We start from the raw sequence: 25466 nt of genomic DNA on the forward strand, positions 1-25466 counted from the left end.
CTTCCATTTTGACCTCTATGAGAATAGAAGAAATGTTCTGAGTTGTTACAGAAGTAGTAAGTGCAGGAACAAGTTTCTACAATAGAATTGACCTAAAATGGTTTCTTGAGGTCATCTAGGCTGGTTCCCAATTTTAATCTCTAATCCTTAATCTTTCTTTATACAAGGGATTAAGAGAAAAGCAAAATGCCTAGTTTTGCCTTCAAGGAGTTTCTGGGTTAAAACAAGGGATAAAACAAATATACCACAAGAAGAGTGAAAGCAATAAATTTATGAACTTACTGAGTATAACTGAGTGCTAAGAGGGTTATTGTGAGGCAAGGATAAGCTAATAGATGCTCTGAGACCATAACATAATCTCAGAAGTGAATGTATTAATAAAAGTATTAAGTATAACATCAGCACTAATGTATCTATGTATAAACAGGAATAATGATGATTGCCCTGTCCTAGGGCTTAACCATTTTTATCTTTTTTCAACTCTGTCTTATTTCTAGCTCTGTTGACTACTGAACGTAAGCCTTGTTCTGTCACTGGGAGAAAAATTAGTGCTATTCTCCTTTAAATTTCAGATATACCATTGTGCTATAGAAGTACTGCAGAAGTATATTTACTGACAAATTTATCGATAAAACCTCAGTAGTATTCACCATTCAAAAGAATACTGAGTTTACCCTTTGCAAAATGATGCATACTCTATTATTATTTACAATTCTGTAGAAAGAGGCAAGGTATTTGAATCACACTAATGGAGCGCTATGAGTGGAATATTAGGATTCAGCTTTTGGACAGGGAAGTAACTTCTTTATTGTGGGATATTACTGTGCCTTTGAAAATAAAGAGTAGGCAGGATAGTTACTCTGCTTACGTAAAAGGCTGATCTTCCCTGTAATATTTTACTTGAAATCTGTATTTTTGTGTGTGTGCATGCACTGTGTGTATGTGCATGTGCTTCTTACGTTCTGTATTTTTTTATATATTTTAAATTCCCAACTTGAAACCAGTTATCATTTTGACTTGTTTCTCCATTTGGAGTTGATAGGCAACTGATACCATGGAGAATCCAAGTGCAGAGACACAGCACATAATATAATATGGCATACATAGTATTTTAGGTAGGCTAGTGTTTCTATAGCACGGGTTTCTTAGTCACAACTACTAAAAGTCTCTAGCCTCTGGAGAACCTCCTCATCCCATGGGAATGAGATCTGGAGTCATTTGTCTCGTTAATTTCACACACCCAAGAGGGCCAAATGACTATATTCCAGGGTAGATTCCCATGTTACGCCCCCAATTATCAAAAAGAATCCAGTGGCTATCTCTCTGGGTATTTATTTACATTTGAGAAAATATGACACTCGGGCCTGGGAGCCATTTCTAGGTTATAAAACCTGAGACAAATGGGGCTGGCTCCTGAGGGAGCTGGAGTTCGGACTCAGGCTCATTTTGTTTTCGGGGAGAGCCTTTCAGGAGGAGAGAAGAGCTGCCTCCTTCCCCTTTCCAAGCAGAAATCAATCATTTTCCCCTGGTCTCTCACCTATGGGGTACCAGCCACTCACGAAGGAAACTTTTTCATCAGTATTAGAGGTAAGGATTTGGACAAAGGGAGAGGATGACAGCAACACTGACTGTAAAGTAACTACAGCAGACTTCTCATGTGGGGCCAGCACTGTGGGCTACGCCACTGCCTGTGACACTGGCATCCCATACAGACACAGGTTCCAGTCCTGGCTGCATCACTTCCAATCCAGCGCCTGATAATGGCCTGGGAAAGCAGTGGAAGATGGCCCAAGTGCCTGGGCCCCTGCCCCCACATAAAAGGCCTGGATGAAGCTCCTGGCTCCTGGTTTCCACCAGGCCCAGCCCTGGCCGTAGAGGATATCTGGGCAGTGACCCAGCACATGAAAGATTCCCCCATCTCCCACACTCTCTGGCTCTGACTTTCAAATAAATAAATATGAAAAAAGAATACGTCACATGTGCATTCAGGATAAAACAAAGATTAACATGAAAAACCCAAAAGCACAATGCAGGGGTGTTCTGTATAGGGAACAGAATAAAGTGGGGGGGTGACATGCTGAGTTTGGAGAGGTAATATTCCTTCCTCAATGAAATAATGGTCTGATACTTGGGGAGAAGAAAATGAGATTAAGGAGCCATTTTCTCATTCAGCTAATACCCATTGTGTACTTAAGTGTCAAACGATAATTAGGGAAGGGGAAAGAGCTTGGCCCAGTGGTTAAGATGCCCATGTCCTGTATCAGAAAACCTGTTTTCAACAGAGTCTGAATCCTAACTCCAGCTTCCTGCTAACAGAGATGCTGGGAGGCAACAGTGATGGCTCAAGTAGTTGGTTATCTGTCACGCACATGGCAGACCTGGATTGAGTTTCCTTCTCCTGGCTTCAGCCTAGCCTAGCCCCTAGCCACTGTAGGCATTTGGGGGCACGAGTCCGCAGATGGGAACTCTCTCTCTCTCTCTCTCTCTCTCTCTCTCTCTCCCTTAAAAAACAAGTTAATGGGCACAGACAAGAATGGATGGGCAGAGAGACGGGAGGAAATCAGAAGTGCTGAGCTGTCAGTACTGAGAGGAGGAAGGTCACCCATCCAGCAATGCTAACCAGAGAGTAAAGGCCGCAGCAGCCGGCTGACTTGAGGAGTGCGTGCAAGCACGAGTAGGTATTCCAGCTGAAAACTATTTGTTGAACGTATTTTTTCCTGAGACGGAAAAGAGAAAGATATGACAGGAGGACAGAGAGGACGACAAGATGAGAGGAAGCAATGTTCCTTTTAGGACGGTTGAAGTGATCTGAAGCAGACTGAGGAATGGACGCCAGCAGGACGGTAACCAACCACCCTAGTTTGTCCATCACTGAGTTTTTTTTTTCAGGATTCAGAACTTTGAATACGAAAACTAGGACAATCCCAGGAACACTAGTACAGTTGGTGATTCCAGCAGAGAAAGATATATTAATGATTTAGATGGGAGAAAGTGGAGATAATTGTTGGAGTAGGAACCGCAAACTAAGAAAATGGATCTTAAAGACCTCATCAAACTTAAAAAGTCCAATACACTATTTTTTTAAAGATTTATTTTACTTGAAATTCATAGTTACACAAAGAGAGACAGACAGAGACAGAGAGAGAGAGATGGAGAGAGAGAGGGAGAGAAAGAGGTCTTCCATCCGCTGGTTCACTCCTCAGATGGCTGCAACAGCCCTAGCTCTGCCGATCTGAAGCCAGGAGCCAGGGGCTTCTTCCAGGTCTCCCATGTGGCTGCAGGGGCCCAAGGACCTGAGCCATCCTCCACTGCTTTCCCAGGCCACAGCAGAGAGCTGGATCGGAAGTGGAGCAGCCGGGCCTCGAACTGGCACCCATATGGGATACCAGCACCACAGGCAGCAACTTTACCCACTATGCCACAGCGCCGGCCCCCCAAGACACTATTTGATGATACAATTCCATTGTTACAACTGAGAAGTAAATAATTCAAGGCTAAGGACCATCCATTATAGGAGACTACTTGTTTGCCCCTCAAATTGTTGCCAAGAACTTAGCTCCATCATAACTGCCTTGTTCATTTCTTAAATATGAGTCACTGATTAAAATGAGCCTAAAGACAAGACAAAGGAATTCTGTCATCACAAAGACATAGCACTATTATTTTCACATTACTGCCCGACATTAAGAAAACAGAAGGAAAAGAGGATTGTCTCGTCAAAGTTTAGGAAGTCATAGACTAAGTACTGAAAAGGTAAGAACTCAAGCAGAAAAAGCGAGAAAGTTTGTTCAAGAAGATTTTAAAAAGAAGAAGAAAATGATAATATCTGTCATTTTGTGAAAAAAAAAACAACTATAATATGACATGTTAAAAATGGTTACATGATGGGGCCAGCACTGTGGTTCCATGAGTTAAGTAAGCCACGGCCTGCAGCACCGGCATCCCATATGGGTGCCTGTTTGCATCCCAGCTGTTCTACTTCTGATCTAGCTCTTTGCTTATGGCCTGATGAAGCAGCAGAGGCTGCCCCAACTGCTTGGGCCCCTGCACCCACATGAGTAACCTAGAAGAAGCTCCTGGCTCTTGGCTTTGGCCTGGCCAAGTCCCAGTCTTGCAGCCATTTGGGGAGTGAACCAGCAGATAAAAGATTCTCTCTCTCTCTCTCTCTGCCTCTCTTTCACTTTGCCTTCCAAATAAGATAAATAAATCATTTTTAAAAGTTATTATATTAAAAGTCGTCCTCCATTTGTTCACTTGATAAACTGTGAGTCCTGCTATATACCAGACACTGTTCTACATAATGGGCATCAATGGTTCTCTTTTTCTGTTGTTCTTAAGATTTTATTTATATATTCGAAAGGTAGAGTTGCAGAAAGAGAGAGAGGTGAGAGAGAGAAGTCTTCCACCTGCTGGCTCACTCCCCAGATGGCTGCAACAGCCAGTGCTGGGCCAGGTTGAAGCCAGGAGACAGGAGCTTTATCTGGATGCAGAGGCCCAAGCACTTGGACCATCTTCTACTGCTTTTCCAGGTACATTAACAGGGAGCTGGATCAGAAGTGGAACAGTCAGGACATGAACCCGTGTCTACATAGGATGCCAGCCTACTATGCCATAGTGCTGGCCCCCATCAATGGTCCTTATAGCAAGGAGTTCAAGAGACAGAGATTGGGGTGGGCATTTGGCCTAGTGGTTAAGATACCAGTTAGTAAGCCTGCATCCCCCATAGGATTGCCTGGGTTTGAATTCTGGCCCCTGACTCCAGCTTCCTGCCAATGTATATATACCCTGTGAGTCAGTGGTAATGGCTCAAACAATTGGGTTCCCGCCACACATGTGCGATACCTGGACTATGTGTCTGGCACCTCCAGACATTGCAGCTATTTGGAGAGTGAACTAGCAGCTCTTTGTCTGTCTCTGTCACATTCTCCCTCCTTCTGCTTTTCAAATAAAAACAAATTTTTAAAAGAGATAGGCTTATGTAGTGAAAAAATGACAATTCTGCAATAAAATAATGGAAACTCAATTTTCAATAACTAATAACTTACTATAAACTACATGCTATAATACAGCTCCTTCCATTTTGAAAGGTAGGGAAGTAGAGACATTTTAAAACAAACAGAATTCTATGTCAAGAGACTTGACTGATAATAAATGTCTCAAAGACACCCTGTTTGAGTGAGGTTTGGGAAAACATATATTCACAAACAACACTTATTTTATCTTAAAGTTACAGCAAATATTTTAAACCAGAAAAGTTAGTTCATTCACATGCAGACAGAAAAAGATAACAGATACACAGGCCTTTAACAAACACATGCAGAATATATTCAATATTTAGCTGTCAGTATTCAAATGTTAAGATAATTACCTCCTGATTCTCTGTAAAACACATCCTCTTCCCTGTACGTTCCTTTCCTTTCTTTTTTTTTTTTTTCGATTTATTTATTTATTTGAAAGACAGAGTTACAGAGAGGCAGAGGCAGAGCGAGAGGTCTTCCATCCACAGGTTCATTCCCCAGATGGCCCCAATTACAACTTTTCCAGGCCATAGCAGCAGAGAGCTGGATCAGAAATAGAGCAGCCAGGACTCGAACCGGTGCCCATATGGGATGCCAGCACATCAAGTGGCGGCTTTACCCACTATGCCACAGCACCATCCCTTTCCACCTTTCTAAGACAGACAGATCCAAAAGCCCCCAGTTGTGATGTAGAATAATTAGAAGCAATTACTGGGGCTGGCACTGTGGCATAGCTGGTAAAGCCGCCACCTGCAGTGCTGGCATCCCATATGGCCACCGGTTCTAGTCCCGGCTGCTCTACTTTCGATCCAGCTCTATGCTATGGCCTGGGAAAGCAGTGGAGGATGGCTCAGGTCCTTGGGCCCCTGCAGCCACATGGGAGACCTGGAAGAAGCCCCTGGCTCCTGGCTTCAGATCGGCACAGCTAGGGCTGTTGCAGCCATCTGAGGAGTGAACCAGCGGATGGAAGACCTCTCTCTCTGCCTCTGCCTCTCTATAACTCTGACTTTCAAATAAATAAATAAATAAATCTTTTTTTTTAAAAAAAAGCAATTACTAAAGCCTTAGAGCAGTTATGTGAAAATAAAACAATATTCTGTCAAGCAAATGAGAAAAAACTGGGCATACTAAATTGACACTTTTCCTTCTACACCTTCCGGTTCACAATATGAACTTTTATTTTATTTTATTACGTGTTTCTTCAATATTGCAGCACTGAAAAATCCTAAGATAAATCTATTTATTTAAGTATGTTAAATTATTATCACAAATATTGAGTCACTGGGTAACCAAATGTCGACTAATTAAATAATTAATTCAAACATATTCATTCTGAACCTATTATATATTTAGAAAAGATGTAAAAACTTGATCCATGTCCTTAGGGAGTCAATAGTTTGGTTGAGTAGGTATATTTGAACCTACTATGAACCTTTCACTCATGCAAACTGAAGTGGAGATAAGTTAGGGTTTACCTAAGGCCATCAGTTTTTAAGCCAGACTGAGGTGAGTGATAACAAAAAATAAAATTCCTAAATTATAATTTTAAGCTATATAAGTAGAAAACCATAAGGACCATGAAGCAAATCAGAAACTTTAAAAATTCTTGAAATCTTAGGGAAGAGTAAAGCCAGTGACTGTTTTTTCTATCCTTCCTGCTTCCAAAAAAAAAGAAAAGATGCGTATTATCAGAAACACCTAAGAATGCCATAAATAGATGTAGTTTATAAGCAGGTATGGAGGGGATGATGGGTGAGAATGAGTGACTGACTGGAGGCAGGGAGGAGAGGGAAGAGCAGCAGAAGAAGGGGAGCCACAGCAGTCCCCACATGCCCACAGGCACCTGCGCTAGAGGCAAAAGCCAGGAACTGGGAACTGAGTCCAAGTCTCGCACACGGGTGGCAAGAACACAACTACTCGGACCATCACCTCTGCCTCCCGGGACTGTGTTAGCAGGAAGCTGGGATCAGGAGCCAGAGTGCAGACCGAATCCAGGCATTCTGAGGTGGGATGTGGGCATCTCCACCAGAGTCTTAACTGCCAGGCCAAACACTGCCCTGAGGGTGTGATACTGACTTGTGTGACTTAGCCCAAAGACAGGGACAACAGAGGGCTCTGGGCACAGACACTGTCACTGCAGGGAAAAAAGTCTTCTCGCCTCCTCCTGGAGACAGGGGATGCAGGATCCTATTAATATGGATGGGAGCAAAAGCCTTTGATTTTCAAAACACAGACATCCTTCCATCATGCATAGTTTTCCTGGAACTGAATTCTAGCCGTATTCCCATTGAAGTAGCAGGGCTCTGTTTGTGTAATTCAGGACGAAGTCTGATGGAATGACTACTCATGATTCCCATGTCTGGAAGCAGAACTGAAAGGAACCCTCCTAGGAAGCCAATGAAGTAGTCCCTGAGTGGCAAGGACCCTAGGGTTCAAGTCTGGGCTAAGCCAGAATCTGGCTGCATTGATCTCCAGCAGCTCATCCAATCTCCCCGAGCCTTTGTGCCCTCATTTGTAAAATGTGGGAGTTTGCTAAACATCTTCCTTAAGTTCTAACTTCCAGTTGTGATATTTTATCATAAATGCATTTAGAACATTAATCGACCATGGGCCTACTATATGGTGGCAGTTTGAGATAATCACTGTTAAGCCTCATTACTAATGATAACAACTATAGCAATAACTTGGTACATAGTACATCATCAAAAATATTAAATCGGCCGGTGCCGCGGCTCACTAGGCTAATCCTCCACCTGCCGCGCCGGCACACCGGGTTCTAGTCCTGGTTGGGGCACCAGATTCTGTCCTGGTTGCCCCTCTTCCAGTCCAGCTCTCTGCTGTGGCCCGGGAAGGCAGTGGAGGATGGCCCAAGTGCTTGGGCCCTGCACCCACATGGGAGACCAGGAGGAAGCACCTGGCTCCTGGCTTTGGGTCGGTGCAGCGTGCCGGCCGTAGCGGCCATTCGGGGAGTGAACCAACAGAAAAAAGGAAGACCTTTTTCTCTGTCTCTCACTCTGTCTAACTCTGCCTGTAAAAAATAAATAAAAATTTAAAAATATTATTAAATCAAAAGTAGACCATCCAGTTAGAAAAGCAGAACGTGTTACATGGAGCCCAGGTTTATTTACATACAAAATAGACTTGCAGGTGAGTTATTAAAGAAAAATTAATGCTTTCAGTTGGAAAAAATTGAGAAATCTTTTTTTTTTTTTTGACAGGCAGAGTGGACAGTGAGAGAGAGAGACAGAGAGAAAGGTCTTCCTTTGCCGTTGGTTCACCCTCCAATGGCCGCCGCTGCAGCCGGCGCACCGCGCTGATCCGATGGCAGGAGCCAGGATCCAGGTGCTTTTCCTGGTCTCCCATGGGGTGCAGGGCCCAAGCACCTGGGCCATCCTCCACTGCACTCCCTGGCCACATCAGAGAGCTGGCCTGGAAGAGGGGCAACCGGGACAGAATCCGGCGCCCCGACCGGGACTAGAACCCGGTGTGCCGGCGCCGCAAGGTGGAGGATTAGCCTATTGAGCCACGGCGCCGGCAAAAATGGAGAAATCTTATTGTGGACCTACGCTCCATGTCCAAGCTGAGGTAACCTTTGAGTCACTGGGCGAAACCTTCTCAAGAGGTGTTGATATTCTTCCTGCGTTAACTTAGTGATTTCTTAAAGAAGACATTTACGTTAAAATACTCACTAGTTCTATGGTTTGACCAGCTGGAGATTTTCCACTAGTCACAGCATTCGCTGGTGGAGGAGAAAACACAAGACAGACTAGGACTTAGAGTGGTTCAACAGTTCCCTGTGTTCAGCAAGTATTTCCCGGGTGGGCACAGTACAAGAACATCAATCCACTCACATCTGTAATTTGATCAGTATGTAATAGTTTCTTTTTCATGACATAGTACCATTCTAATTTCCATATTGTTTCTACCTTGTCTGCACATATCCTATGTTTTTTATGTCATATAAGAAAGTTCTGAATACATTCTGTCACCAAAATGACCTTCCCCTTTTAAAGAGCCACCACATTTACTGAGTCTCAAATATATAAGATATACCTTATCAAATGCTAACTTAGGGACAATCAATACCCAGTGAATTCAAAATCCAGATCTTGGGATAGCACAGGGTCCAAAAATGTGGTAAATGGCAGGGTGGTAGGGAGACTGGCAGCAAGAAGCACAGAGGGTCATGGAAGGAAGAAATTTGAAATTTCCCTTGATAGTCACTGGAGAAAGCTAATATTAGAGCAGCTAAGAAAACGGGATATGGGCTAAACAGGAAAGGTTGTAATCATCCTTTTGTATTGTGGTAAGAACACTTACTGGGGCCGGTGCTGTGGCATAGAGGGTAAAGCTGCCACCTGCAGTTCCGGCATCCCTTATAGGTGCCGGTTCTAGTCCCAGCTGCTCCACTTCTGATCTGCCTCTCTGCTATGGCCTGGGAAAGCAGTGGAAGATGGCCCAAGTCCTTGGACCCCTGCACCCATGTGGGAGACCCCAAAGAAGCCCTTGGCTCCTGGCTTCAGATCAGCACTGCTCTGGCCGTTGTCTCCCTTTCTCTCTGTTTAACTTTGACTTTCAAATAAATAAATAAATCTTTTAAAAAAATACTGTTTTAAAAAAATATCACTTACCATCAGATCTAGCCTCTTAGAATTTTTAACTGCACAAATCAGTGTTGTAAACTATAGGCCCTATGTCGTTGAGCAGAACTCTACAACTTACCCAGAGCCTGCCTCTGCCTCTGCCCCTCCCTCCCTCTCTCCCTCCCTCCCTCTCTCCCTCCCTCCCTCTCTCCCTCCCTCTCTCTCTCTCTCCCTCTCTCCCTCTTTCCCTCTCTCTCTTTCTGGCTTTCACATAAATAAATAAACCTTTTAAAAAATTATGAGTGAAGTGAAATCTATCTGAAGCAAAGTTGAAAAGTAAATGGAAATATCTCAAGACAAAAGTTAATCTTTCAAAAAACCAATTGTACTCAATGAGAAAACACTTTTAAGTACTTAATAGAAAAATGTGTTTAACAAGTGCCTTGTTGAGGTTCCTTTTCCGAAGTCTTTTTCAGTTGTACTTTCTGAGCCCAAAGGCATGGGCTCAAATAGAATCTCACCTACCTGTAGCTCTGTGATTCTGTGGAGGAATAATTTAGTGCTCACATCACATCTTGAACAGATGTTTGACTCTCAAACCTAACACTGGATTGCTTCCAACAACCACTAGGGAAGTCACTTCCTACCGGCAATAAAGTTGTTAAGTTCTGAACTGACCTTGAAAAATCATTGGTGGAAACTCAGTCTATTCCCATGGTCATTTAAGGAATTGGGTCTTAGGTCATTTAGCCTAGACCCTAAACTTTGGGAATTCCTTTTGAAGTGACAGAAGAAGTGAACAGATTATTAAGAAACACCATGACAAATTAACTTCTTCAGATGCTCAGCCAAAATTTCAGATTGTCAAGTTTAGGTGGTGAATGATTTCTGAATCATACCATTTGTCTCTGTCTATCACCAAGATCCAAAAATGGAACGCTTGATTCACTTCATGCACATACCTTCAAACGTGATCATTTCCAAATGTTTTGCATCTCCATAATTGGCACTATCGTTTCTCTGTTCATTCAAGCCATAGACATCAGAGTCACCCTTGACTTTCTCCCACACGCTACATCCCACCGATCTTCAGTTCTCTCAGTTCTGCCCTCAGAATGCATCCTGGGTTAAATCAATTGTCACACAACTGCCATTCCCACTACACCCAAAGTCATGGGCATTTTCTTCCTAGATGACCTCACCCCCCTTCTGACTATTCTCTGTGCTTTCCATTTTACTCCCCCTGTAGTCAGTCCTCTATCTAGAAGCCAGAATCAACTTCTGAATCCATAAATCAGATCACACCATCCCCGCTGAGAGCGCTCCAGTGAGGTCTCATTACACACAGAATGAAATCCACCTCCAAACCACGGCCTGCAAGACTGCCGGTGATCTGGCCTTTGCCTTTCTCTACAGCTTCCCACTGCCTACTTCTATTATTTCCCTTGATAATACACAGTCCAATTTGCTTTGCCTTGAACATTCCAAACATGCTCCCATACACGGGTTCTCAAATTTGCTGTCCCTTCTTCCTAGAATACTTTTCACCCAAGGTTTTTGCTTGGCTCACTCACTCACACAGGTCTTTGTCCAAATAGGACATCCTCAGAAAGGTCAACATTCCCATCTTTTCGCATACTTGCTTTACTTTTTCCTTATAGCACTTACTCCAACTTGACACTGTTTTATATGTTAATTTACTGAATTACTGTGTATTTCCGTCACTAAAATATGGATGTTCATGGGAGCAGGGACTTGTTCTGTGCAATATCATATCCTTAGTCCCTGGAGTAGACTAGGTACTCATTATTTAGTTACTGAAAGAATCGGCACATTCTAGGAATCTTAGTTACGGTATAACTGTTCCTAAAATAAACTTTTGGGAGAAGGAAGAACACAGAGAAAGTACAAGGGTTCATTTGCAATTAAAATAATAATGTGTGTGAAACTACTTTGTAGAGGCAGCACTGTGGCACAGCGGGTAAAGTCACCACCTGCAGTACTGGCATCCCATATGGGTACCAGTTCGAGTCCAGGCTGCTTCACTTCTGATCCAGCTCCCTGCTATGGCCTGGGAAAATAGTGGAGGACGGCCCAGGTCCTTGGGCCCCTGAACCTGCATGGGAGACCTGGAAGAAGCTCCTGGCTCCTGGCTTCTGATCGGCCCAGCTCCACCCACTGCGGCCATCTGGAGAGTGAACCAGCGAATGGAAGACTTCTCTCTCTCTGCTGCTGCCTCTCCATAACTCTGACTTTCAAATAAATAAATAAATCTTTCTTAAAAAGTACTTTGTAAAAGCAAAACACATAGCAATATACTTTAAGAGTATTTGTCAGGATATCAAAATATTTTGAAAAGTGAGAAAGACAACTTTGGTCGAAAAGTGAATTTTTAAACTACTCAGTTTATTTTGTGATAGTCATTAAAGAAAGGCAGAAATTCCTCAATGACTCCAGTCTTAAGTTCTGATGATCTAGCTAGTTTTCAGGAGATTTCCTCAAAAGCCTAGAAATGCAGTTCTAAAAATAATTCTTTTCTATTCAACATCCATAAATATGACTGCGTAGGATATCAATTTTGTACAAACGTAGTACACTTTGTTAGAGACGAAGGATAGATCATGGGTGAGCATTTGGCACAGAAATGAAACTTCTCAGGATATCTGCATCCTATACTGGAGTGTCTTGGTTCTAGATCTGGCTCTGCTCGTAAGTCCAGCAACTGGCTAACACTCACCCTGGGAGGCAGGAAGTGACGGTTCTAGTACATGGGTCCCTGCCACATGTGGGAGACCCTGTACTGAGTTCTCAGCCCCCGGCTTTAGCCTGGTCCAGTCCCTGCCCTTGTTGGTATTTAGGGATAGAAGATCGATCTATCTTTCTCTCTCTCTCTCTCTCTCTCTCTCTCTCTCTCCCTCTCCCTCTCCCTCTCCCTCTCCCCCTTCTTCTCCCTCTCTCTTTCAAATAAATAAAAATTTGAAAATAGATCAGAAAGATGTTTATTTCCCCTAACAGACCTAAGAAGACATTTTAGTATAGACATAACTAGACGTTGCAGGGAAAGCAGACTTGCTTAGACATTCTAAGAGGTCAGGCCATCCAATGTTGGTTGGAATAAGTCACTCTATCACAACCCTCGGTTGTTTTTCCAAGGGGAGAGGGAAGAATGCCTTTTTCTTAACAGAGAGCTGACTTAAATCTTAACATTTACAAATGGCACCCAAAGACATTTTTCTCTTTCTGTTTAAAGAAAACACAGAGAACTCATCAAGCTAACACACACATGAAAATGTACCCGAGGCTAGCAGGCCAGCATTGATAACAGAATTAGCCTAAATAAATGTATAATCTACAACATGATTTCAGGATAACTTTATTGAATTTCTAAACCTCTCCCTCACTTTGTGGTGAGTTCTGAGGAAATCGACCATGCATAATATATGACCTGACAAATGTACAAGTAAACTACTTTATCCAAGCCTTTTCATTTGTCAACAGCAGCCAAGCAATAATGGCTTTCTGTCCACTGTTTTAATAATGTATGTATTGATTACTTCCATCTAAATCTTCACCAGAAAAATCTCAGGAAGCTTTGAAGGTGTCCTTATGGTCTCTAGGGAGCGGATTACAAAGATATTTAAATGGAAAGATGAAAAACTAATGACAAACAATTTCATTAGTAAAAATGCAAACAAAAAGTCATTACCTACAGTGTTCTTATAATCAAGGCCTAATCTCCATTTGGATTTGGAGTAGGAGGAGAGGAATTAAATAAGCTCATGGTTTATTGCAGTTGTCCTTAGAAATTCCCCACTATGATTTGCTCCTTTAAGACTCTTGCTAGGTTAATCACACAAGTAGACAAGTAATAAATATCACTTTAGTGACTGCTCAAGTAAAACAAAGGAAGTCAATTTTAAAAATATATCTGGACCAGAATAATACACACTAATTGAAAACGAGTCAGTCTAGTGAGGCAAGTAATGAGGAATTATAAAAGCCAGGATAATGTATTCAAAAGATATAAAAATTGGTCAGTTTATATTTGCAAAGGCACATTTGAGCTTTAATTATTTATAACATTTCACCACATATGGAGCATTATTTTATTAATTAGTCTTGAAAGCCATTCAGTTGCTGTTGTTATGCTGCCCAGCTGGTTTGGGGAACACAGATCCACTCTCATGGGTGTGAAAACTCCTCTGAGGAGGGACACTGCAGTCCCCAGCTACCTGTGTGGACTAGCTTGGAATTTTACCACCAAGAAAAGCATACATCTCTCCATCATAGTAATTGAGAGCGACTGAATATTTTCCTTTTTCAAAAAAGAGTATTAGACATGTGATACTTTGCCATAAAAAGCTTACCATTAATCTAAGTAGAAGTACAAAGAAAATACAAGTTTCCTATTTTTCAAATAATCTGATTTATAGAAAATAAAGAAGTGAACAGCTTTTGATCATAGTTTCCACTTTGACATTTTAATGCGATTTGTCTCGTGTCAAAAGCAACAACACTTTATGTAATGACACTGAGTAGGGGACAAACAGAAAAATCCTATCAAGAAGGAAGGAATATCACTCCCTGTGAGGGTCCTTCAAAAAGTCCTTGGGAAATGAAATTAAAACATAAGCCTATTTTTGTGCAACAAAATGTGAAATCTATGTATAGTTTCTGCACATTTTCCATGAATTTTTTGAAGGCCCCTGGTACTCATTCTCTCCCAGCCCTCAGACTCAGTAGCCTAGAGGAGAAGGAAAAGGTTAATATTAGTTACGGGTTGCTCCCCACTCCGCCTTTCTTTGTTCCCTTATCTCTTCAGTGTCTAACATATCCTAGGTACTTTATAAGCTGCTTTGTATAAAAAGGACATCTCACTTCCCCACCCCTTCCCAAAGCTTCTTGGAGCACATGGTTTAGTGCAAATGACTGATATAAATCAAATAGTCGCACATTCATAATATCAAAGAATATTACGTCACAGAAGTCAGTCAGTGTGATGAGAGGATATAAAAGGGAGATCTGGCCAAATGTGGGCCTTAGGGGGAAGCTTGCATGATGACAGGTGACTGGGCCAGGATGTAAATGATTATTAGATGTTAACGATATTATGAGGGAATAAGTCTGAATATAAAGAATTTAAGGGGTCGGTGCTGTGGCATAGTGGGGAAAGCTGCCGCCTGCAGTTCTGGCATCTCATACGAGTGCCAGGTCGAGTCCCAGCTGCTCCACTTCTGATCCAGCTCTCTGTTATGACCTGGGAAAGCAGAAGAAGATGGCTGAAGCCTTTGGGCCCCTGCTCCCACGTGGGAGATCCGGAAGAAGCTCCTGAATCCTGGCTCCTGGCTTTGGATTGACGCGGCTCCAGCCATTGAGGCCAATCAGCGAGTGAACCAGTGGATGGAAGACCTCTCTCTCTGTCTCTCCTTCTCTTTCAGTGTAATTATGACTTTCAAATAAATAAATTTTTAAAGAAAAAAAAATGAAAGAATTTAAGACACAAGGCTAGTATGTTTAAGGCTTTGCCTGGCAGGAATATGGAGACCTGGGAAAATCAAAACAAGGCAGCGAGGCTGGAGTCCAAAGAGAAGGGAAAAAAGCAGCAAGGAAAGAGATGGTGGAGGCCCCACCCGCCGGATAGGACCTTGTGCTCTTGCCAAGGACTTCAATCTTCTCCAAGGGCTTAGAGAAGATTCTCAAGAGTATTAAGACGAGGACAGACAGAATTTCATTTATATTTTTACATAGATTAGTTTGACTGAAATATAAAGATTGCGCTGTAGGTTGGCAAGACCAGAGGCAGACATGTCTAGAGAAATGGTTTCTTATGGCCATGGTGACTTTGTGGTAGACAGAGTTAAGAAATATTTTGGAGGTCAAGTGACTCAGGGATACATCAGCCAGGGAAACCTGGAGAGTGCTCATCCTAGAAGGGTACTGGACCAGGCTGCTGTGTTATTGTCTGGCCAGGAGGACATATTTTGTTAGTTTCTCCAAGCTTTTTGTTTCTTCTGTAGATTGCAGCAACAAAGAGATAAAGGAGCCAATGATTCTGGGATTTTGGAAGAGTTACTAAAAAGGTTTGATGATTAAATTTAAGCTACACTTGGAAAGAACAGTAGAACTAATATGTAAAACGCAGAACTGTCGATGGGTTGGAAGTTCTGTTAAATCAAGGAAGGGTAATAGGTTTCTCAACAAGCACACTGGTCAAGTGGGGATTAGTTCACTTCACTCTGGTTAGCATGTCCTGTAACTCCTCAAACCATGTCCTTCATCATGGGATTCCTGCATAGGGATTTAAACCAATTAGCTAAAATGAACCATAATGATGAATGGGATGGGAGATGGAGTAGGAGGTGGGACGGGAGTCAGGGTGGGAGGGTGGGTATGGGGGAGAGAACCACTATATTCCTAAAGTTGTACCTATGAAAAATGCATTCATTAAACAAAAGCTTAAAAACAAGAAACTGATTAGCACAGACATTTTACTATTATCAGCAAGCAACCATAACCAATAATCAGGGGTGATGATATTGGTTGCAAGGGACAATGGCAATTATTTGGACCAATTTTCTTATCCTCCAGCTGTAGAACAAAGTAGAAATCATAATCTGATTTTTAGAGAAATATGATTACCATCTCAGCCTACTGTCTCCTAGTATACTTGTCCAATGATTCATCTTTAGTTTCTGGAACTAAAATAAAATTATATCTTTTGTAGAAATTGTGTCTCATTTCACTATATCCTGTAATCTGTTCTATTTAAGACTCTCATCCTTCTCAATGAATGTTCTTCTCTATAAATACTAGTTTTTTGACTGTTTGTTCAAAGTTAGGACATTTAAAAATGTAACATCACCATAGTTTTTCCTACCCTGACAGATAATTTAATATTCTGAGTTATATGAAAGGAAATGGCTAGAGGAGAAACTAGCCATTTTTTATAGGTAAGATCTCTGAGTTTTCCTTCTTTCTCTCTTCCTTTTTTTTTAAAGTTACTATATTTTCTTCTCTGGCATAATATAAACTCTTGACTTTTCCTCAAGATACCACCTTCAGCTGTGTCTCCATAGAGTTCCTTCCTTTAAGTGCTAAAAACACAAAAGCAGTATCATGTTATCAAGTTTTATTATTTGGCTACAATTTGTGGCTCACTATTCATTTCTGTTCATGTATCTTTTATTCTGATTTCAAAGGCACTTATCATCATCCACTGGACACCAGATTCCTTGCTAGGCCCTAGGGTCTTGGTAGTAACTATGACCAATCTTTCCATTCCCTACTCAGAGAATAATACAGAAGACAGAAATGTAACTCAAAACCAAAGAGAAACAATTGGTCATTGCTGAAGGACTGTAGTGAACAACTTGCTATTCTGAAAATCAGTGAAGTAGAAACTCTGATCTTGCCTATCTAATGTGAGTGACACTCAGGGTACTCAAATAGTAGATGAATGAAAAAAAAATGTCATGGATGTACTGCAGCTAATGAATGAAGGAGTAATGATAGAAATACTCAATTTTCATCGTGCAACTCCTAGCCAATGAGCATTCAGAACTGCAAAAATTACATACACAAAAGAACAAACTAGGCTTTCTGCATCTCCTAATGATGGGAGAATACACTATGGAACAATCTTGCCAAAAAAGGCCAAACTCTCATATGACCCAATCTGTGGAACTACACTGTTCAATGAGTAACCACTAGCCACACCTGGCTGCCAAGCACTTGGAATACAGTTAGGCTGCACTAACGCTCTGCAAATGTATATTTCACATTGGCTGCATTTTGAAATGACAATACTAATTGTATTAGTTATATAAGTTGTAACCATTAGATGAAACCAGGTAAACTGCACAGAGAAACTCTGTACTATTTTGTAACTTACTGTGAATCAAGGATTACTTCAGAATATATGGTTTTACAAAGGGAGAATTTAAGAGATAAACTGCAGGGGGCAGACCCTATCTTAATTCTCCCTTAGGTTCTAAACAGAAAGCATCTTAAACATTTATGACATATAGGATAGAAATGGAAATCTGATTACTGACTGCATATGTGATACAATGAACTTTATGATATTTTAAAAGTATTGTAGTAGCACTGCAATTACTTATAAAGAGTCCTTATATATTTTAGAGAGACTTCATAAAGTATTTATGAATGGAATGATACATGCCTGCTATTTGCTTCAAAATAATGAGGGAAGGGGTAGCAGTGTAGAAGAAATAAGATTAGCCATGAACTGATGATTACTGAAGTCTCGATGGATACATGGGTGTTTATTATTGTATTCTGTCTCCTTTTATATATGTCCAACAGTTTCCATAGTAAAAACATTTTCCAGATAACCAAAAGAGATGGGCAATTTCTTAAAGGTTATTATTAATGCAGATGCTCTTGACATTTAAAATATAATGGCTTGGATTATTTATAATTGACCCTTGGATGAGAGGAGGAAAGAGGATTTCTATTCAACTTAACTTCAAGCAAGACCAATTTTAAAATAGTCACTGAATGCTTATGATGTCCAAGGCACTAGGATGAGAACTGTCCTACCCGGTGTACGTCGTTTTGCTTCTGAACCGCAGGGAAATCGCCCCCCACGGGGGCCTGCCGGTTTAATTCGTCATCCTTCAGCTGTAGCCACACCAGAAGCTCCTGAAGAGAGAGGTGCAGGCGCTTCCACTGGTCAGAACTGGCTTCCAAGTGGGACCTGGAAAATAACAGGAGCAACTACGTCAGCACACGTTGACGGACAACTGATGATGCGAACAATTTCATCAGAGGTACATTCGTTGGTTATTTCCATAGCGGGCTTATATAAACCTCATGTGAACAATATCGCAGTCTTCAATAACGATCTGACTACTTGCTTTTACAGTCATTACATGGGGGCATTTTGATGGAAATTTTGAGGCAAGTTGGTGTCCAGCCATATGCTTATTTGCATGTGTAGAATTCTAAGACTTTGGGCATGGCATGTACACTGCAATCAATTGCTTTTCCCATACTGTTGCAGTCAAGAATTCTTAACGATTTGGGGAGGAAAAAAAAAATGGATCTGGTGGCTAATAAAAAGCGCTCAGTTTTCATGTGACTCATGCTAGTACTGGAATTCTTTCTGCTTTGTGAAATGGAAAGGTCTCTCCCCACGTTCTGACTTTTCCATTTCTGCACCCTGAGCGGCCTTTTCCAGCGACTCCTTCCGTCTGGCGTCTGTTCCTTTTCCTTCTCCTCCTTTCCCCTCTCCCCTTCTTCGTTCCTGTGCACCTGGGATTTGTTTTCAGCAAGTTCCAACACTTTCCGCTTTGTTTCCTTCGTGTAAAATGTACCGAGACAACAGCTCACGTGGAAGAGTAAAATCAGACATTTGTCTGAGAGCTTCCCCCAGACATGAATAATTCAGGCAGGACACAGAGTGCTCCGCCATCAACTGGATTTAGAACATCTTAATCCTTAGGAGCCATTTAATAATAGACAAATTAATGATCTGCGCTGTAAAATCCACGTTTCACTCGAGGATGGGAAGTTAAATCAATAAAATAAATCATCAGCCAGAAAACAAAGAGGAAAGGCAGAACAGGAACACGGCTTTATCCCCAGGTAAATCGAGAATCAAGCAGTAGCATTGTTATCAGTGGGTACTAATTAATTCATACAAATTAATGCTGCCTATAACGTAAGTATAATAGTCTCTAATGATGCAAAAATTGACACATAAAGCATAGCAGCCAGGTACAGTACTATTGCCCTGTGGCTACCTGGTGACCTAGCCTGCTATTTCAAACACAGTTCTTCTGGCCTTACTCGAACAGTATCACCAAATAGTACTTATCTACCAAAATGAAATTGTGCCAAACTTTCTGAGGGAAAATTCAGTGATACATAAAATCTTTAGAATGTACAAATACAATGGCTCACATGCTCAAATTCAAGGAATTTATACTGAGGAAGTAACTTGAAAGGTTTAAGAAGAAAAATGTGATTTATAGCATATTTATTATTGATGCAAAGTAGAAACAACTTAAACTTTCAATAGTAGGGAATTGGCTACATATATAATGGTGAATTCATAGAATGAAACTCCACGTGATGACACAGGCAAATATTTATGGATATAGAAAAGATCAGCATGTCAGTTGCTGAGTGAAAAAGCAAGTTATAAAAATGAATACAGTCTGCTTTTCATTTTTCTAAAACATGTGTGTGTATGTATTTGTGGGTACATGCTTGACTATGCATGAAAAAATTCTAGAATGACAATCAGGTAATCCCTCAGAGGTGGGTGAGCAGGCTATTTACTTCTTCATCTTTTTATTTTTCCGAAATTGTCAAAAAAACTTTGCCTAATGTGCAATATAAACATTATATTCAGAAACACTGAAGGCTTTTCATGAAATAAGAGAGCTCAAGATTCCTGGGGTATTAGTATCTAACAACTGAAACATGAAGTGCCATAAACATCATGAATTAACTACAGTAGAGCACGTAGGTTGCACCCAGTGAGGAGGTCAGGTCTTTTAAATTTCTGTTCCCTCATTCTCTTTCAGCTATCACTTTTCCACGAAAGGCCTAAGTGAGAATTCCCTATGCGGGATTTTAGCTGTTTAATGGCATGTAATGAGCCCTGGTTATAGGGATTCCCTGCGGTGCCAGGAATTTGCAGCTTGGGCCCCTTGAGGGGGAAAGAGGCTGTCAAGCAGGACATTTTGAAAGATAGGCAGAGAAAGGCACAGTCCAGACGTGGAAAACGGCCAATGGTAGAAGAGACACTTATTAAATAAACAGCTATTGAGCGCCTTTAAGTCCTAATGAGGCACTGGGGAGGAGGGAGAGGGGAAGGGAAGGGAGAATATGAAGATGTCTGACGCTTGGCCTCCCTCCCTCTGGAAGACGAGACAAAATGCCCCCGTGGTGGAAGGGTCCAGAGGAACACATGGTGAGGCGTGCCCGTGGGAAGACTTCATGCTATGGCTTTGTTTCTATGAGTGAGCGCTACACCACCCCGTTTTAGGTTAACTGGTGCTAATTATATCAGGGGGTCAATGAACCCTTTTGTGTCCCTTAGGAGAAAAAAAATAGTTCTAAAGGATCCAAGAGAAACTTCATAGCACGTGACAGGGAGGTTTTTAGAAGCCAGAGACAGGAGAGTTTAGAGATTTAACACAGTAGTAGCAGAACGAGGACTTGGACAGTGAAGGGGGGACAACTGCCACGTATATGGGTGAAGGCACTTTTTCCTAAGGCATCTGAGGTATGGGATTGTTCAGCATGTTCAGTCGTCTTAACTACACATCCAGTGGCTATTTCTTTATTTTCCCTCCTAATGCAGAAAAATGAAAGGAAAGTATCATAGAGGGGAAAAACTCAAGCATAAGATTTAGAAAGGACAGAGGACATGGAGTACAGGCTAGACAGGAGATAGAGAATGGCTCCTGATAGAAGAGAACACATACAACGGGATTCAATATAAAGCTGAGGTTCTGAAACTTCGGTGTGCAGAACAAACATTTAAAAAAATAGAAATAGCTGAGTAGCGTGCTTACCATTGAAGCCCTCCTTGAGACAAGCATCTATACTTTTAACAAGATCTTCACACATCTACAGCTGAACCCCAGGACCATTCTTTAGGAAAGGGTTTCTTGAACTATTTCCGATATGCCCTGAACATTACTTGCTGGTCTCTACAGGGCAAATGTGGTATTTGTCAGTGATATGTTTCGAAGATCCAAATGTAACAAAATACTACAAGCTTCGGAAATATTTTTCACCATGGTAAGCTTGGGAAATGCTTTTAAGGCATTGGAAGTGGTGGCCCCATTTTTCATTATATCTGTATATTCCAAATATTACTAAGTGATCAACCTATGTTTCTACTTGGAATATTTCTTCTTGAAAATGCTTCTATGTATTTGTAATGACTTTTTCCCCTGGTTGTATTGTAGTCTATTGGACTGGAAGGATCCTGTGAGACTGCAGCTCCACTCCCTTCTTTTGCAGATGGGGAAGTCAAAATGCAAAGGTATAAAGACAACCGTTGAAGCGCATAACTTGAGCTGCCTTATTTAGACCCAGGAAATAGAAATTACAAACCTTTCTCAAAGGAGGAAATTCTCAACCATATTCATCTCAACCAAATGTTTTAGATCTCTGAGCAAAAAGGCTACTTGCTCATTGTCAAATGTACCCTGTTTACCTCTTTCTACTCAACAGAAAATAAAAGAGGTGGTTTGAAGGGGCACACTTCGCTTACATTCAGTTTCTATTAAACTTTACTAATGAAGACAAGAGCTTTGGGGCTGCTAGCTGTTAACAAGGCAAGAGCTGATCTCTAAAAGGCAGATAATTTCAACAATTTGTATGGTTTTGTAAAATGCAGAACCTTTAGGTGTGTTGCGATATACTGCTTGGTCTTTAAGGAACTCAGTGTCAGGCCTCTAAGAATCATAGGGGCTGATAAAGTGATTGTTATTTCTCTAGATACAGATATTTCAAGTGTGATTTGGTTGATGCCTAGTTTGAAATCCTTAACAAAACTTTACTCTGAAGGGCATGAATTCTTAAAGTAAAATGTGTTATTGAATTCATTTTTCACTTTGTCTTTCTTTATAAAACTAATGATATATCCCTGTATATCTTTGGTACCCTTGTGTAATAAAATAGCACTTAAGCATACAGAAGGAAAAGGTACAAATGCAGAAATAATAAGGAAACACAGAAATAAAATGTGAGGCATGGGGCTTTAAATAAAGAAAGAGAATTAAATCCAAAGAGAAGTAAACATTGCTTTTCAGATGGGCCTTGAACTCCAACATCCAAACATAATTAACATTCCAAGAGCAACAGAAAGAGGTCAGAGATACTCAATGTCCAAGTCGCATTTTTCTCTCAAAGGCAGAAAGACTCAGCCTCCTTTTGTTCTTTCTTTGTTCTCCGCTATAGAACAAACTCTCACTATTCTAACTTCTAATACCAGCTATGCCCCCAGAGATGTACTGCTGCTGTGGACTACATAATATTGGTGTTTTTAGCCTCTCAGATTAATGTTTAAAGTTTCATGAATGTGTATATTTTATATAATACTTACAAGTTTTATGAACAAATGTAAAAATCTCACAGAATTCAAATTTCACTAAAATTATGTTGACAATATATTATACAGATATTATAGTTAACAGTATATACAGTAATCTGGAAAAACTATCTGGTGGCAGATTAAACAGAAGTCTTCCTATATATTTCTTAGGTAAAAAATTCACTTGACCACTTCTCAGTCTGCTAATACCTTAATAATAAAAATGCAAGGTTTGTGGGCATGGAATATTGTAGCATGAGAAACTCTTTCTTTGACTACTCAGCACCCTGATGTTGGATAATGTCACCGATAACTCTGTGTATGTGTGTACCCGTGGACTTGCACATATGCATGCCACTAAATATATTTGACTTCACTACTCTCCCACTTAAGACAGTTAATCTTTTGTTTGATGGCTCTTCATTACCACTATTTACCTCCTTTTCTTACAGCTCTTGTGATGTGGCAATGTATGTATGCAGAACAGATGGCAAATACTTTTCTTGAAAAAAATTGAGATCATTATGCAATTTAATCTTTTCTCTCAAAGATAACTTATTTACTTTCTCTTACACTCTATGTTTTAAATTAATCACTTCCACTTAAATATAAGAACAGCAAGGTAGAAAAATTTAGTAATTTTCCCAGATTTATAAAGTATGATTGCAGAAATTATAATAATGGAATTATGGAACTGCAAGTGATTTGATCACTCATGTCTCTGGTCAAATCTCTTCATTTAGGTCAGGGAGAAAATTGGATGCAAAAGTAGTTAAATGACTTTCTTAGGATTACAGGTTACTTCAAAAACTTTGTGGAAAATAGAAGTCAAACATAAGTTTATTTTGATACAAACATTTTTTTGAAATCCATGCATATGAAAGGTCTTCAAAAAGTTCATGAAAATGCATATTATGCAAAAACTACAGGAGCTAAAGTTTTTTTTTTCCTCCACAGAAATTTATCTTTTAACTCTATTTTCTACAAACTTTTAAAAGAAACCTTCATATATGCTAGGTTGTTAGTAACAGTGCCAGAAGAGAAACAAGCTCCTTCAATTGCTAGCCGAGGGCTCTTTCTAGTCTAGCTCACAGATTCATTTTAGCATGTGGAGTTTTTATATTCATCTAACTCGGCTGGAGGCAGCAAACACAGCCCTGTGAAGCAATTTATGATTACTGGAAGGAAGTTTTTATCAAGTATAAATTACAATAGTACTAAGAAGATTTAGTGAAAGAATGGCTAGAGAAGGAAGTATCCCCTCTCTCCTCTCTCTCGTTTTTTAAATCTTCCATCTGCTGGTTCATTCCCCAAAAGGCTGCAACACCCGGAGCTGGGGCAAACTGAAGCCAGGAGCCAGGAGCTTCTTCCAGATCTCCCACATGGGTGCAGGAGTCCACAAACTTGAGCTATTCTCAGTTGCTTTTCCAGGTGCATTAGCAGGGAGCTGGATCTGAAGTGGAGCAGCTAGGAATTGAACCAGCATCCATATGGGATGCCTGTGCTGCAGGCTGCGGCTTTACTCATAACACAACATGGCTGGCCCCAAGGAATTACTCCTTATGGGTAATAAAAAAAATTAGGTTCTTATTTTTATCTGGGTGGGGGGGGGGGAAATGAGAGGAAGAGGTGGCAAGGGGAAGAAGGAGAGAGTGGGGGAGAAGGAGAGAGGGAGAGAGAGTCTTCCTCATCTTCTAGTCACTGGTTTACTCCTCAGATTTCCACAACAGCCAAGCCTGAGTCAGACTGAAGCCAGGAATGGGAAATCCAGTCTGGGTGTCCCATGTGGGTGGCAAGGGACCCAATGACTTGAGCCATTGCCTTCTGCTTCCTAGGGTCTGCATTAGCAGGAAGCTGGTATTGGGAGCAGAGCTGGGCCTGGAATTCAGCACTCTGAGATGGGATACAGGCGTCCCAGCCAGCATCCTAACCTCAAGGCAAGCCCAGCCCGTCATTATGGAATTTGAGTAAAATTTGGAGGATGAGAGGCAAGCTGGTGTTGGAAGCATGAGAACTGACCAATGCACATGGTCACATGGGAAACTGAGGAAACTGTTGCGGATCAAGAATGAGGTCAGAAGGGAGAGTCACCTCGGCTCAGATAATCCATGTTGAGGAGTAATTAGAATGCTTCGTGGCCATAAAGAAAGTGGGGGTAGAGGAAGAACGGAGAAAGGAGAGGGTTAGCAAGGGCTTTCTGGGCATAGTCGGTAGAGAGTGCTTCTTTGAAATGAACCTGCTATTTCCTGTGGATTGAGTGATACCCTTATTTCAAGTAAGTGTCAAGAAAAAAAATGAAATTGCTTTGATGTGAAGAATTACTCATTTTCTTTTCATAAGTGAAGGCTTATAACGCATCCTGTGTTATTAGAGAGGCTTATTTAACAGACAAAACCATTGATCTGAATATTTAAATTCTGGAATTTGCAGCACCTTAGATAAGCTAAGGTAACTGTTTTCTACTTGATTAATGACAGCAAGAATTAAACTGCAGTGGCTGGCATATGGGAAATTGCTGAGAATGAAGAGCCCATATTTTGGCTGACACGCTGTTTGCTGCTTTCAATTCTCCTTTTATTCTATCAAGTTCACATGAAGGAGAGAAAAGGCACTGAGTGGTGATCAGAACAGCTATAGCACCTTGCTTTTTCCGTCCTGTAAAAAAGAGTAACTTTCGTGGCTTTACCTACCAATATCTCTTCTATCTCACACGCTTCATTCCTTTTTAATGACAGATGTTACGAAAGTGGCCCTAGTTATTCCGCACACTGACCTCTCTTAGGA

The 25466-nt window shown here is 41.1% G+C and overlaps 1 protein-coding gene across 20 annotated transcripts in view; it reads right to left on the reverse strand.

The window, feature by feature from the left end:
* DMD (dystrophin) overlaps positions 1 to 25466 on the reverse strand; it is a 2248405-nt gene that overhangs the window by 361557 nt on the left and 1861382 nt on the right. For all 20 annotated transcript variants that reach the window (XM_070067426.1, XM_051827673.2, XM_051827679.2 and 17 more), the window contains one exon: positions 18164 to 18320. In XM_070067426.1, coding sequence (XP_069923527.1) covers positions 18164 to 18320 — 157 coding nt within the window. The remainder of the gene's footprint in view (positions 1 to 18163; positions 18321 to 25466) is intronic.

This window comes from Oryctolagus cuniculus, chromosome X (assembly GCF_964237555.1).
Source record: "Oryctolagus cuniculus chromosome X, mOryCun1.1, whole genome shotgun sequence".
Taxonomy (NCBI): domain Eukaryota; kingdom Metazoa; phylum Chordata; class Mammalia; order Lagomorpha; family Leporidae; genus Oryctolagus; species Oryctolagus cuniculus.